Raw genomic sequence first — 15,062 nt, forward strand, 5'->3', positions numbered from 1 at the left:
GTAACTTCCCCATTAGTTTTATTTGCTTACTGCTTTATATTTCCACTTCACCTATTATATTCTCCATTTTAAACTGGTTTCTCTTTGTATCACTTAAAAATTTTGATTTGGATAAGGATCAACTCCTGTAATGGAAAGGAGTAACTACTGCAATTTATAGACAGGAACAGAAAAAGAACACTTTGCTTTCCAGGCTGCAGTTAGATTCAGATTAACATTTCTCCTTGTTACCAGTTTTGTTGATCCCAGTTACGCTCAGAGTGAGAGAGCAGAACAGAAAGTTAGTAAATCTGCATAGGTGGTGGATTAGTTGAAGAGCAAGTGCTGTTGGAATATGCCTGGGTACTCCCAGCCTGCAAGGATGCATGTGTCCTGCTGTGGGGCTTCATCAAGTGTCTTTCAGAAGTGTCTTGGAAAAACTTCTCCTTCCTTCTCCCTCTTCGAAATGGGTGTTCTGACACTGAGGAGGATTGATTTTATATTGAAGCAGGTGCTTTGTAGCTTCCTGGCCTGGGACTTGCACCTTTTGAAGCTCCTCCCCTTCCTCTGCCAGTCATAAATAAAACCTGGCACTTAGTGTTTATTTTACTTGGATTAATGTACATTTTATTAAAATGCTTTAACCTGATACATGGGAATAGTAGAACTAAGTGTCTGGCTGTAGAATTGTTTCTTAAAAACAGATAAATTCATGGTACTGGAAGGCCTTCAATCCCACTTAAAGGCACATGTGAATGTCAAATAGTTGCCATTTTGATGGAGCGTGAAAAAATAGTTACATGCTTTTTCTTCATGCAGGGTTATGACAGAACATCGATTCTAGCACTGAATTCTTTCAGAAATTCCAACCTGACAGAAATGGGCCTGCAAGAAATAAAGACTATTGGATATTCTAGTCCAAGGAATAGGACTGATGTCACACGGCAGTGCACTGGAGAAATGGAATCTGTGTCAGACCTCCAGCTGGGACTCGAAGTAGTTGAGCAAAGTGCACTGCATAAAAACCTGGAAGCCCCCACACATGATAGGACTGATTCAAACAGCCAATTAGAAACTGCTCATTGTGGACGGGGCACAATTTATTCTTCATGGGTAAAAAGTCCTGACAGGACAGGTGTAAATTTCTCAATGAATTCTAATTTGAGGGACTTGACCCCTTCACATCAGTTGGAGGTAGGAGGTGGATTCAGAATAAGCGAGTCAAAGTGCCTGATTCAAGACGATGCAAGAGGCATGTTCATGGAAGCATCTGTTTTTTGTACTTCAGAAGATGGAATTGCACCTGGCTTTGGAAGGACTGTCAATAATGACAATTTGATGGATGGAAATTGCACACCCCAGAACCCTCCACAAAAGAAAAAGGTTATAACTTTAAGAACCATTTGGTCTGTCTTCCATTGTCTGCTAATGTTACTTCTATAACAGAAAGAATCCCAATGTAATAAAAACCAACTGGTGGCTCATACTTATGGTGTAGTAGACATTCAGGTGAAATGATGAAGGGCAAAGAGAAAAGCTGCATAAAACCATCAGTAAATGTATTTTTCCAGCGTAAAAGATACAAATTCTATTTCATATGAGTCTTAAATGAATTGCCCAATAAATAACTGCTTTTCAGGTTTGAAAATGGTTCCTTATGCCACCCAGTGTTACAGTATTCTGTTACACAGAATATATACTAGCATCATAGAGATCATACACTGTGAGCATCTGTTATGAATTACTGCAAGAAATTGCACCAACAGATTTATGCTACTCAGACTTTAAAGTTAGAACTGCACAGACATCCTTAGTTCCAAGAGGTATTTTTCTTGGCTTAATTTGTTTGGGTTTTTTAAAATATTGTTTGAAAAATAAGTACAATCTAAATTTTCTACTGTCATGAAACAGTTCATGTAGGTAAGTGAAGTAGTCATGAGCAACTCAAACCAGGATTGGAAATTACTTTGCATAACTCATAGACTGCATTTTACTGTCAGGTTGACTCCCTTTGCAGAAAGGATGACAAACATGAAAGGCAGTAATCTCCAGTGTACCAGCTTGCCTGTTTTGTCTCACCACAGACTCTAGTAATCTTTCTTGTTTGAAAGGTGTGATTTATTTTCTTTATGGAAGTAGTGATTAGGAGGGTGGGGTTGTTTCCTGCGTGTGTATGTGCATGCAGTGGGGTTTGGGTATTTTTGGTCACACTGCAGCCCCTTGTATATGCCTGCTCCTCTGGGGGCATCCTGCTGGGGAGCAGTGAGGAGTGTACCTTCAGCAGTTTGCCATCAGAACTGGAGTTTTGTTTACTTGCTTCAAGCTGAGACATAAATGGAGCAACGTTGCAGGATCTCTGTTCTTACCTGGTGACAGCCCTGAGAATTTGATAGATCTTGTGTGTGTTACTGCAGCCCTTCTGTTTTGGGAAACCCAAAGAAAACCCATAAGCTAAAATTTCGGTAACTTGACATTCTTTTCCTGAAGGCTAAATTAGTCTTCACAAATCCCAGCAGCACTTAGTGCTTCAGTAACCCTCCCCACCTCTCTTGCTGGCAAGGATTCTTCCAGGTTGTTGCTGCTGAGAGCTTACGCTACACTAATACTCAAATAAAAAAAGGGCTGGCTGCCCCCTGATGCCCCCCAATCACAGGATTCCTGTCTAGAAGTCTGTTTGAAGAAACAAGCAGAGAAAATTGTACCCCTGAAAGAAGGGGTTTTAGAGTTTCTGAGGACACACACACAAAAATTTGAAACATTTGACAGTATAAAAAAAGAGGCGGTGGGCTGGATCCCACCTAAGGTAAAAGGTGAGAATTCAGGAATTTTGTAGGAGACTAATAAGAGCCTTTTCCCTAGGGTCACCTAAAACAGCAATATCCTTAGGTAGGTCTTTGCAGGATGTTTTTGCATATTTCTGCATTTCAGTGGACACTTGGCTCCTGTTTTCTCTTACTATTGCACAAGTCCTTTATCAATACAGTCCTGTACATTGTGCCCACACTACATAGGTTTCTTAACATTTTAAGCTTTCTTTAAATCAGTATTCTGTAGGAGATCCCTGTCACATGACATGGAAATACTACAAAATTGTTTGAAAGCAAGATCAGTTCTTAACCTGAACTTTTTTTTGCAAAATCAGATATTTTTCAGTTTCTGCCCTGACATATGGATGGGTCTCTAATAGGTCTGTTTGAAAGCAAACAAACAAAACCCCTTGGGCCTGCAAACAGAGCAGCTGCCTTGGTTTTTCTCTCTGTGTGTAGAAATGGATGTCCAATTTTGTTGAGGACTAAGCCAGATAAAGATTTGATTTTTTTTTTTCATTATTGCACTTCAGTTTGTTGGTTTGTATGCTGTATGGTTCAGAGCAGGATGTTGGTAACTAGAAGAAAATTTATAGACATTAAATTTTTATTCAGTAGTTACTGAATAAAGTAGGTCTGAAGGTCAGTATTTCAGTTTTCTACTTCAAATCCTGAAGATTCACAGTGGAAACACTTGAACATGTATTTTTTTTCACTGGAAGCAATTTACTAACCATTTAAACTGGTTTCTGTTCTATGGAGTGTCGGTGTAGTGAGTCTACATACATACATAATACATGAAATAGGAACAATGTGTCATTATTTTTGGTGATAATAATTAGCTTAAAAATGTGTTCTTAATCAGTCTCTCTTAAAATGCAGTAAAGACACAAATTCAAAGTAAACTCTGGGAAAAGTAAGTCCCAAATTCTGTATGTTAAGAAAAGGTATGAAGAGCTTAGTGAATCCTTTGATACGTGTAGCAGAAGGGTACTGGGTTCTCATGCAAGAGAGTAAGTCTTGAGAGCAGAATGTGACATCTCTTGAAATTAGCTTTACTAGATCAGTATAATCTTAAAATTCTGCAGTTACAGGAAAAACTGTAGGGTCCCTTGTAACTACAGCCAACAAAATGACTTCAGCAGTGGACCTTGTGCTGACCTGTGTCATCCCCTTCTTCCCTGAGGCAGAACACATACCTTCTCTTGGCAGAAGCATTTTTTTTACTATCATCTTTACAGTTGGTAGTAGCTCAGTAATCTGTAAATTCACTGCAGATGTGGTGAAATATCTTCAATTAATCTCTGCCCTTTTTTTAGAACCACTTATGTGGTATGTCTTACTGAAATATAGTATGTTTAATAGAAACTGTGAGAAAGAAAATGGGTAAAACTTCCTTTCTAATGTTTTTTCATGGGTTTTTTTTTCCCTTTAGGTGTCCTTGTTAGAATACCGTAAGAGGCAACGTGAAGCTCGAAAAAGTGGCTCAAAGACAGACAACTTCCCTCTGGTTACTGTATCTCCTCATGCTGCTGGTGGAGGAAATACAAGTAGTAACAGTGGTGCTAATGATGGGTACAACAATAGTGGTGAAAATGGGGAGCAAACTGATAACACTGCAAGCCTGCCTTTACCACTGCCAACTACTATTTATAATGCAGCTCCAGAAGACACTGGCAACAACTGTGCAATTAAGGAATCTTCCTCCAGTGAGAAGAGTGAACCAGAAGTTCAGTGGTAAGCCACAAAACTGTAGGACTAAAGTTCAGAAGAATTATTTATGTAAATTAAGTTTTTGGTATTTGAAATCTAGTTTTCATTAAGGTTGCTGTTGCAGATTACTGACTGGAAGCCCTTCTTTCAGCTTAGTAAAGAGTTGTCTTACCTTTTCCTCAGAAATACAGCAGATACCTCATAATGATTAAAATACATGAATGATTACCCATAAGATACTTGTTAAATGATTTTAATCCTGCTTTTTTATTTTCTAAGAGCAAAATAGGTATTGGTGTGAGCATTTATGTCCTTGTATTTCCACTGTGTTGTCTGTGGGCTGAAGAGAATTTTTCATGTTAAATCCAAAGCTTTTCCAAAAGTATTGTAGGGCATAGGGTGGAACAGGAAAATAATCTGTATTGATAAGCAAAGGTTTCTGGGAGACCTTCGAAGGTCTGTTTTTCAGTCATGTGGCTGGAATGTGTGTGGGATGTTTGCTGTTGCTTAATTGCCCGGGTGCGGGGCTGAATGCAGCCTGGCCAGTGGCTCTCACTCAGGTGGGAGCATGTGGTGACACTCACAGCATCGTTCTTGATTGCTCAGTGGTTCCCTTGTTTGCAGACCCGACTATATGGGCAGAGTGTGCAATGCCAGATACTCCAAACAACCCAAGATCCTGAGGAGAGGTGGAGTAGGGATAGGGAGGAGATAGAGCAACTTCAGTCTGTGTAAAACATGGCACAAATTTTCCACTGAGTTTTTGGTAGCTTTAAAACAGATGATCAACTGTGGTGACCCTGTCTCCTAAATGTTATTAGTGCAGAATAAACCTGCAGATATTTTTCATGCTGTAGTGAAGGCCTAAGTGTGGTGGGGAACAACCATGGGCTTAGTAGTTGAACATCCTTCTGCTCAGATGCTCTAGCTATTCCAGAATAGAAGGATTTTGTAAAGCCAGTTGAAGGGAGAACATAAGTGCAGTCTTCAGTGTTCCACTGAAAAGTGGCTGTTAAGTTCACTTTGCAGAAGCTACTGCACTAAATTGTAAGCAAAGACTGTGGAAACAGGCTAAACAGGGAAGAATTTACTACTAAGATTTTGCAGTAACCCTGCAGAGCAGCACCAAAACTTACTCCAGTGCAGCAGTATTGTGGAGTGACGGTGTATGTCCTTGCCAGAAAGGAAAATAGTTTTGTGGAGTGCTGTCCCTTAAAATGTTCTTGATCGGGTTGTGATTGAGAGATGTAATCAATTAAAAGAGGGAAGGTAGGACTGTCACTGCATGCCCACTAATCCGGCAAGTTAAGTGTAGAAGCTTAAACAGAGAGAGATTTGTAGTGGTACACAATTTACAGCTATGCATCTTCTATTAAAGAGCAGATTCTTAACAACCAACAAACAAGACAACTCTTTCCAATTCTGGAAGAAGACCGTTTTCTACAAATGGAGACTACGAACCAGTAACTTTGACCTTTATTTTTTTACTTTTCAGTTGTTCAGAGAAGGAAAAACCCACAGATCTACAGATACTTCCTTAATAAGAGGAAATGCCAATTTTCGTAATATAACAAGGTTGCAGGAAATCACTGTATTCGAAGTGGGAGAAAATAGATACAAACCACTTAAGTAATAATGTTCCTTACGCACAACCAGTTCTTTGGTTGTTATGAGCAGCCAATGCTGTAAACTTTCTCTGACTCGGTATTTGCATATACATTGTCCTAAATTTGGTCCCTGGGAGTACATCCTCTTACATTTAAAATGTGTTTCTCTTGAAGGACTGCATCAACCTCTGTGGAACAAGTGAGAGAACGAAGTTATCAGAGAGCTTTACTTCTCAGTGATCATAGGAAAGACAAGGACAGTGGTGAGTTGATTTATTGTTGAAGATACATAAATCTAACCAGTTTCCCCATGGTAATCGTAATCATTCTAATACTGTGTTTGGGTCTGCTTCATCTGTAGGGGGAGAATCACCTTGTAGGCCATGCTCACCGTCTCATGTTCAGTCTCCATCTCATTCAAATCTCATTTCCCAGTTGCAACTTAAGGTCCCTTCTTTCACTGAAATTACTGAAGGTCAGTAAGCAGATGACCTTGTATGACACTTGACATATTCAGTAGTCTCTAACAACAGCTTTAATAGCTCTTTTAAACTCAAATATAATGTGCTTACTGATCTCTGCAAAAGATTTGATTTTCCCACTTTGACATGTATCTCTATTTCTGTAGAACCTGATTCTGAAAACCCAGAGCCAACTTCTGAATGTCCGTCCCCAGATACTTCACAAAGGACTTGTAAGAGTCCATCAAAAGCAAGCAAGGTAATGCAAGGTGTTTGCACAATAAGCGTAGGAATAGTTTCATCCGTCTCTTGATTATCTTTAAAAATGTTAATTGTAGGATTTACTACTTAGGTGACAATACACACATGTTCATCTGTCTGTGCAGTAATTTCACATAGGTAAACATTTGCAAGAATATTTGTCCATATACACTAAAAAGTGGGTTTATATGCTGTGCTTTCAGTAGCTGTGTGTGTTTATGGATGATCTTACACTCTCTAGACAGAGAAGAGATTGTATCATTGGATTCAGTATCAGTGCTGGTCTAAGGGGTGAGTGCTGAAGAACTGGCACTCAGAACTGACAGCAGTGATGTGATTTACCCTTAACAGGAGGTTGCTCTTGCTGTGCCAGGGTTTGGCACTGTTTGGCAGTCAGGGCTCTGATAATATGGAGAAGGATTTTGACTAGTTGCCATATTAAATGAAGTAATTCAGGTTGTCTCATTTAGTCTGTTTGCTTGAACTACTCCAGCTTTAAAATGTTAAATCACTGTTTATTTCTGTAAATGATCTTCTCTGGAATTACTTTTTCAGATTCAGAAATCTAAAACTTTTAACAAAGAATGGATTCAGGCTTTGACCTAATGGATCATATTTCTGTTCCAACTTTAAAATACACTTCAGTAGTCTTTGACTTGGAAGAATTATTGATATATATACTTGCTAAAAATAGTGCCCTCTTAAGCTTACTCTTTCTGTTACTGATGTTTTTCTCACATCAAATAGACATCCTGTGCCTCAGCACTTTCTTTCAGAATCTAGGAGGAGAGTGTTCTGAGATGTTCTTTTCTGTTTATTGCAGGCATGGTTGAATATTTTGAACGTTTAGCACTGACTGCCTTTCTTTTCATTCCAGCCCTCTTCACCGAGTCCTGTAGTCTCAGCACAGTCACTTGGGAAAACACCCACAAAACCAGATTCGCACTGGGAAACTGCAGCTAATGCACCTGAGACTGAATGTGCGAATCATCCAAAATCCGAGCTGCAACAAAAACAGCTGACAAACAATGTCCAAGCACTTTCAAAAAATCATCCATCTCAGTCACATCTGCGCAGCTCTGCTGAGCAACTTTCACATTCACAGAAGTTGCCTTCTGCACCTTTGAAGCTGCATTGCCCCCCTTCGCCTCATGTAGAAAATCCCCCCAAGTCTTCTACCCCTCACGCACCTGTGCAGCACGGTTACCTTTCACCAAAGCCTCACTCACAGCAGTTGGGATCTCCATACAGACCTCATCATCCACAGTCACCTCAAGTTGGAACGCCCCAGAGGGAAACACACAGAAACTTCTACCCGGTAGCACCGACCCTTCAGCCCAGTAATCAGGCACAGGCCAGTGGCCCCCTCTTCACTCAGACAACATCAGGACAATCTTCAGCTTCCTACAGCCAGTTTAACCAACAAAATTTGAACAGCAACGCGCCACCTCCACCACCCCCTCCACCCCCTTCTTCTACTTACTATCAAAGCCAGCAGCCCTCTGGAAACTTTCAGAGCTACAGCCAGCTGAAGGGCAACATCCCCCAACAGACTGTGTTTTCATCTGGACCAAATCAAGCACTTCCTGGCACTGCAGGTCAGCAAACAGTGCCGGGACACCACGTAGCTGCAGGGCATTTTTTGCCCTCTCAGAACCCCAGTATTCATCATCAGGCGTCGGCATCTGCTGCTCCTCCTCCTCCTCCTCCACCACCTGCTCCAGGACCTCACCTTGTCCAGCAGCAAAGTACTCATCAGCAGCACTCTGTAGCACATGTTGTCGGTCCAGTTCATGCCATGGCAGTGGCTCCTGGATCACACATTCATTCTCAAGCTGCTGGTCACCATTTGCCACCACCACCTCCACCACCAGGTCCTCTCCCCCACCACCAACCTCCCCATCCTTCAACAGGACACCAAGGTTTGCAAGCACAACACCAGCATGTTGTAAACTCAGCACCACCTCCCCCGCCGCCCCCTCCCTCCAATGTTATCGGCTCGGGGCACCACCCTGCATCAGCACAAGGGTTACACCATCCATCCCATCAAGGACCCCCCCATTTCCCTTCCAGTGCTCACACAAGCGTCTCCTCCTATTCCTCACAAGCCCCACATCACACAGCATTAGGACCTGGACCTCAACATCAGCCTGCTGGCGCAGGACCTCATTGCCCACTCCCTGGTCAGGGTCCTCACATCCAACCTCAAGGACCAAACAGTATTGCAACACCTACTGCTTCCGGGTTCTGCCCTCACCCCGGCTCCGTGACCCTTCCCCACGGAGTGCAAGGGCAGCAGCAGGCCTCGCCCGTGCCGGGACAGATCCCCATTCACAGAGCACAGGTGCCACCCACCTTTCAGAACAATTACCATGGGTCAGGGTGGCATTAAAACAGATCCCTTTAGTTATAAACATTTTTAAAATGTTCTGTAATATAAACCGTGTATATTTAATATGTACCTATTCAAGGTACTTTTTAAAGCTTGTACATGATACTTTGTATAAAAGCAAACACCAGTGCTCTTCCATTGTATCCTTTCCATTTTTTGCTTTTTAAAATTCCTGAAAATGTGCTGTTAAGCCAGTATTAGGTATTTCTTTTTATTTTCTAAGTGGACATTCCAGCTGTTTTTTCTGGCAGTAGGTTTGATGCTGCATAATGTTTAAAATTTTATTGTTGCAGTTAAATTCATTTAGTGAAAGTTTTCTATATTACTTTTATACAAATGTAATTAAATAAGTACACAGGCTAAGTGATGGCACTAACATTTTTTTTTCCATTTTCTGTCAACAGTTTTTGTGTGCATAGAGATAGGAAACAATGCAATACAGATTTTTATAGTTTTGGTGTGGACATGGCTTTTTGTTTCATCTGTTATTTGCAGAAATTGTAATTTAATGTATAGACTGTTTCTAATGTCTCAGACAAGTGCTGTAAATACTGTATTTCTTTCGCTTGTAAAGTTGCTTAAAGCTTCTTTCATTTGATATAGTATTGTATATAATAAGTCTTTTGCAAAAAAAAGTGTGATCTTTGTGATAGTAGTACAGTATATGATCTTTAATTTTTTTTTAATATACTGTCACATTGCAGCACTGGTTGGGCATTTTAATTCATGTTAATAAATCACAGTTACGTCAGTTTTACCTACTTGTCCTGAAAGGGTCCTGCAGCAGCAGGGATAATTTTTTTTTAATATACTGTCACATTGCAGCACTGGTTGGGCATTTTAATTCATGTTAATAAATCACAGTTACGTCAGTTTTACCTACTTGTCCTGAAAGGGTCCTGTATCAGCAGGGAAGTGGCCTTAGGTCTCTGATCTCCCCTGCTCCCTGTGAGGCTTCACTTCCCTGTAGTCTCCAGCTCTGGCTTCACTTCTGTAGCCCAGAGAGATGTGGAACAAGCTCAAGGAGGGGATTCTTTCCCCTGCTCAGTTTAGGGTCTTGGGTCAGTTTACTCCGCATGTAATCAGGAGCACTGATGGGGTATTTTGATGCTAGAGGTGTTCTGACCTTGGTTACAGAGCAGGGAAGTACCTGCCTGCTGCACTACCTTCCTGTTTCCCTTTTCTCGTGCTTCCTCAAGCCCTCCACTTGGGGTGTAGGGGGGAAGCTGAGTGGGTGGTGCTGTAATGGGGTACAGAATGTTACAAACTCTGTAGCAGTTTGGGGTTTTGGTAAGGGAAGTGATTTTATTCCTGTTGCTGAAGGCGGCAGCTAAGCTAGTGCTGTTGTGCTCATCAGTGCAGTTACTCTGTCATGGGTGAGGGTGTCCTTCCATCACAGCAGTAACTGCTCAGTTCTGCTCACACAGCAGGAAGGTGCTCAATGGCTCCACCTCAGACTAGAAAGGAGAACCCCAGGGTGAGAGGAAAGCTGAAACAGAATAGGAGGGGAAGTGGCTGCTCCTACCCCCTGAAAGTAAGTGGCAATTCTTTTAAACATGTAGGAAAAAAAAAAGGGGGGCAGGCAGCTTTAAATTCTGATTTGCTTATAACTACTGAAAAATCTTGCTAGTTGAAATCATCCACCAGAAATGCTTTCCTGAATAGCTACTGGCTCTGCAGAACACACACTGTGGAGTTCACATTTTACACTAGCATCTGTAGTGTAGGACAGGATTAGGCTAGCAAAAACAGCAGAAAAACCCAACCCACCCTCTGTGTAGTTGCTCAGACACTGATTTTGAAAATATGTGCATCATCCTGTATAGCTCAGCACTCAGATCTGGTTTTCTGCCCCTCTTCCATAGCTCCAGGAAGTGACAACATCATTTCAAATACAAGAGAACATAAAATACCAACTGTGACTGGCAAGGTCTTAGTACAGTACAGGGAGCTGCTGCACTGGGGAGCAGAACAGGACGAGGCCTGGACAGGGCTCCCCAGTGCTGCTGCAGCACCAAGGCCAGGCAGGGGGCAGAGCTGTGCCAGCCCAGTGCTCGCTCACCTGCCTTGGGCTGGCCCTGGCACTTCTTCCAGTGCCAGCATTTTCTGTGTATTCAAGAACGCCTTTGTAACTGGTTGCAGCAACCAGGCACTACAGGGCTAGGCTGGGTGTGAAGCTGAACATAATTTTTACCTCCAGTGTGAGTCCATTGTGGCACCATCCTTCTGAGCAGCGTTGTCCTTGCAGCCACTAAAAGCAGTTCCAGGGATGAGGACGAAGGCACATGGTCCTGAAACCCAACTGCAGTCAGGGCCTCAGCACTGGACGAGTTTCCCCGGACCAGAGTGTGTCGCACTGCGGTGCCTTGGCAGTTCTCTGGAAGAGTGGCTGCCCCAGCCCTCGGCATGGGACAATCGTTCCCTTGTTTACAGGACTTGTTACAGAACAGCTGGTGGAAAGACGCTTTTTTTTGGTCACATTTCACCCAGCAAACCACGCCCACCCAGCCCCTCCTGCCACAGGACCCGTGGGGTTGCTCTGACTGACACCAGGTGATGTGTTTCATAAATGAACACGGGAAGCTGCCTTTCTCTCACCAGGACAAGCCAGCCCCCACCTCCCACCCCTCCAGCACCCCCACAGCTGAGTCGTGGCTAGGCAAAGATTCCAATGACCAGCAACACTGTCTGAAAAAACAAAACACTTTAATTAGACAACTGCAAGCACCTCAAACAACTGGTTATTGTTACAGCATGGGGCTATCTTCTCACAATCTAGTTATTGCAAAGGCATGTGAATAAATTTTTTATGGACAAAGTCAAGAAAAAAGTGGCACTGTAGTTACATGAAGATCAGGAGTAAGCTTACATTCATCCCACTGACTTCTAAAAGAGGCCCAAACACACCTCCGTACTGTACATTCTAAAATCTGTATTGCCTATAAGCTTCAGCCTATGCAGCTTTTTTTCCTAGGAAACACATAATTGTTGCGTGCAACTTACAATGGGCAGTCGTATGTCTACGGATGGGAAAGAATAAAGCTAGTGCAATTTGTTTTAGAAACATGTAAAGCTATGAATGGAATGAGCATGATCTTGCTTCTTGGATTATTTTACCCACTGCACTGTAAATATCTGCAGCTATATCCTTCCTTAACTGATGCCAAGCACACACTTTTATTATAAAAGATCAGTAATTCTACACAGAGAGTGGTTCTCATGCTCTACTTTTAATTTTTTTTCTTTTTCTTAAGGTATAGTACAACTTACAGTGCTTATAAAAAGGCAACACCATATGGTACCATGTCTTCACTATCACATTGTAAGGGAAATTGCTATTTTTCTTTTCTTAAAAGCACTTAAAATAGGCAAAAGTTCTAAAAGGGAGTGCTAAATGATAATGCATACTTTATTAGAAAGAAGTCTAGCCTTCCTTTAAAGTGCCGTTTGGGGAATGAAATCCTGTAAACCAGAGCCACTTTGTTTAAAATCCAATGAACAGGAACTGCTACAGAATAGAAAGTTTACACAATTCCTTAAAGCAGTTTAAAGTCCACTACATGCAATTGGTTTGCTATAAAGCTCTCTAAAACTTAAGTCGCTTTACTCTGAAATTGAGTCCCCAGTCCCATATTTAAATGGAAATAAACATTTACAGGGTGCATTTACATACACTATAATACAAGAATGACATCCCTTTGCCAGAAGATAAAATTGTACAATTCCTCGCCGTAACTCAGTTCTGACTTGATAAATTTCTTACACTCGTAAATTATATAATATGCATCAGCTAAAATATTTTTTTTTTTCATAAATAGTTACAAAACTTGCCAAAACACATGGGGGGGAAGTTTCTTTTGTTCAAAAATCTGACATCTGAATGTCACACAACACAAGAAACAATGCTTAAAGACACGTTAAGTGTTTTCTGAAGAAAGTGGGTGAGTAAACTACTAGCTGAGGACAAAAAGACTACCCTTCCCCAAGAACACAGTGCACAAAAAGCAAAATGTCAAACAGTACCTCAAGCAAAATAAAGGTCTGAGGATTGAAGCCAGCTCACGTGTGATCCTGCTAAAGATTTTGTGACAGTCACCATTTAGGTCCAACGCATTGGAAAGTGGTTGCTGGCTTTTTTTTTTTTTTTTTTTTTTTAAACAGCTGGAAGACTCTGCTACGAATTCAGCCACGGATGCCTAAGGCATTCTCCAGCTGAAGCACGTTTCTCTGGGACCATTTCTAGCATGGGGATCAGGAAATCTGTAAACTGTGCAGCATCTTCATGAGGCCAACCGTACTTCTCCACAAGCACATCAAAAAGACTCCAAGGTTTCAACTTGGTGATGTGTCGGAGTTCTCCTGCAAACAGAAATATTAACAGCATTAGAAAAACACCTTGTTACCCAGGTCAATGACTAATCCCTGTTTCGTTTTTCTCCCACTCTGCATTCACAGCACCTTGACCAGGCTGGGAATCATTGTTTAGGAAAGGCAGCACACACCAAGCTTGCTCGAGGTCCTCAAAGGAGATGAGTATGTTTGATGTCAAAGCCAAGAAACTGTTCCTACGGCCGTCAGTACGTTACACCTGGACTCCACTGGTTCTTCCTGCAGTCTTCACTCTCCCATGCACAAAGGCACTCATTCACACTCACACCATGGCCAAACAACACTGCAGGCCTTTCCTTCTTAATCAGCCACTGAATCCAAATTTCACAGAATCTGCTCCAATCCCAAAATGGAGGTCTCAGAAACAGGTCCTTGCCCCACTATGTGGCATTTGCCAGCAATGCAGCAGAGCACTGATTCAGAGCACTGATTCATTCCTAACCAAACCGAGCAGAGGTTTGGTGCTCCAGAGATTCTGCTCCATCTCTCAGGCAAACACCCCCAGGAAGCTTGGTATGAATCCTTCCTGAGAGGGAAGCACCTGCTGCCACTCCAGTCTCTTTCAACCAACCACCAACACAAGCGGTAGCAGCAGCTGCAGCACTGAGTTTCCCCAAAGAGAGGGGACTTCTGCCAACCTGGCAATGTGTCCCAGACCAAACAAAGCAGGCAAGAACCCTTCTGTAATTCAAACCAGCAACACTACCCAGGTCTGTCCACGGGTCATCCAACATGATGGGGAAGACTCTTCAGTTTCCTGTTCCTCCATTGTGTGGGAATGAGGCCCAAAGCCATGAGATGTGCCATGAGGTACATGGTGAAGGGATTACCGTGGGCACGAGCGAGACAAGCAGCTGTCAGGCCAGATGACCCTCACTGCTGCCAGCAGGAGGGAGCGATACTGAGGTGTCACCTTGCATGCGACCCACAGCCTTTGAAATCCAGGCTCTCAATATCCCTCATTTATATGTGATGTGGCTGCCCCCTCACCATTCATGATGGCAGTAACAGGGTATTTGACTACAGTTGCATCTTTACTTCTCCCAAAAGAATATATCTGACATTTGAAATCCTCCTCAGAGAGGATGAGAATAGGACCCCACCTTGCAGACAAGTCGACAGGCTTGCTCCTCTCTCCTCCCCAAAGCAGCGGCATCTCTTTGGTAACATCTGCCTTCTGACTGTGTCAGACCACAGCTAGGAACACTTCTATGTAGTGCTATACACTTACACTTTGTAGATCCAGTGCATTTATCACCAACAATCTAATGAATCTATGGCCCCTTGCTTCAACGAACTACACTAGTCATGAATCTGTGTGTGTGAAAGTTCTTCCTGAATGTGACCAGACTTAAGAGTGCCAATCTGCTCTAATCAGTAATCAAGCTCTGCCACACCAAGCCCCTCTGATCTCTGGGGACCAGCTGGAACACAAGGGCAGTTGTTTCCTGCT

At 42.4% G+C, this 15,062-nt stretch overlaps 2 protein-coding genes across 8 annotated transcripts in view; one reads left to right on the plus strand and one right to left on the minus strand.

The window, feature by feature from the left end:
* Window positions 1–9,977, plus strand: part of KMT2E (lysine methyltransferase 2E) — a 57,243-nt gene extending 47,266 nt beyond the window's left edge. For 2 of the 3 annotated variants that reach the window (XM_008642516.2, XM_008642515.2), the window contains 6 exons: window positions 799–1,362; window positions 4,222–4,523; window positions 6,281–6,369; window positions 6,468–6,581; window positions 6,735–6,826; window positions 7,706–9,977. In XM_008642516.2, the coding sequence (XP_008640738.1) occupies window positions 799–1,362; window positions 4,222–4,523; window positions 6,281–6,369; window positions 6,468–6,581; window positions 6,735–6,826; window positions 7,706–9,220 (2,676 nt within the window). In that variant the 3' untranslated portion in view covers window positions 9,221–9,977. The remainder of the gene's footprint in view (window positions 1–798; window positions 1,363–4,221; window positions 4,524–6,280; window positions 6,370–6,467; window positions 6,582–6,734; window positions 6,827–7,705) is intronic. The other variant, XM_017745897.1, reaches the window with a different exon arrangement.
* A 1,930-nt stretch (window positions 9,978–11,907) lies between these two features.
* The window catches only part of SRPK2 (SRSF protein kinase 2), a 90,584-nt gene continuing 87,429 nt past the window's right edge, over window positions 11,908–15,062 (minus strand). For all 5 annotated transcript variants that reach the window (XM_017745899.1, XM_017745902.1, XM_017745900.1 and 2 more), the window contains one exon: window positions 11,908–13,579. In XM_017745899.1, the coding sequence (XP_017601388.1) occupies window positions 13,395–13,579 (185 nt within the window). In that variant the 3' untranslated portion in view covers window positions 11,908–13,394. The remainder of the gene's footprint in view (window positions 13,580–15,062) is intronic.

The sequence above is a fragment of the Corvus brachyrhynchos genome, unplaced genomic scaffold (genome assembly GCF_000691975.1).
Source record: "Corvus brachyrhynchos isolate BGI_N302 unplaced genomic scaffold, ASM69197v1 scaffold239, whole genome shotgun sequence".
NCBI classification, from domain to species: domain Eukaryota; kingdom Metazoa; phylum Chordata; class Aves; order Passeriformes; family Corvidae; genus Corvus; species Corvus brachyrhynchos.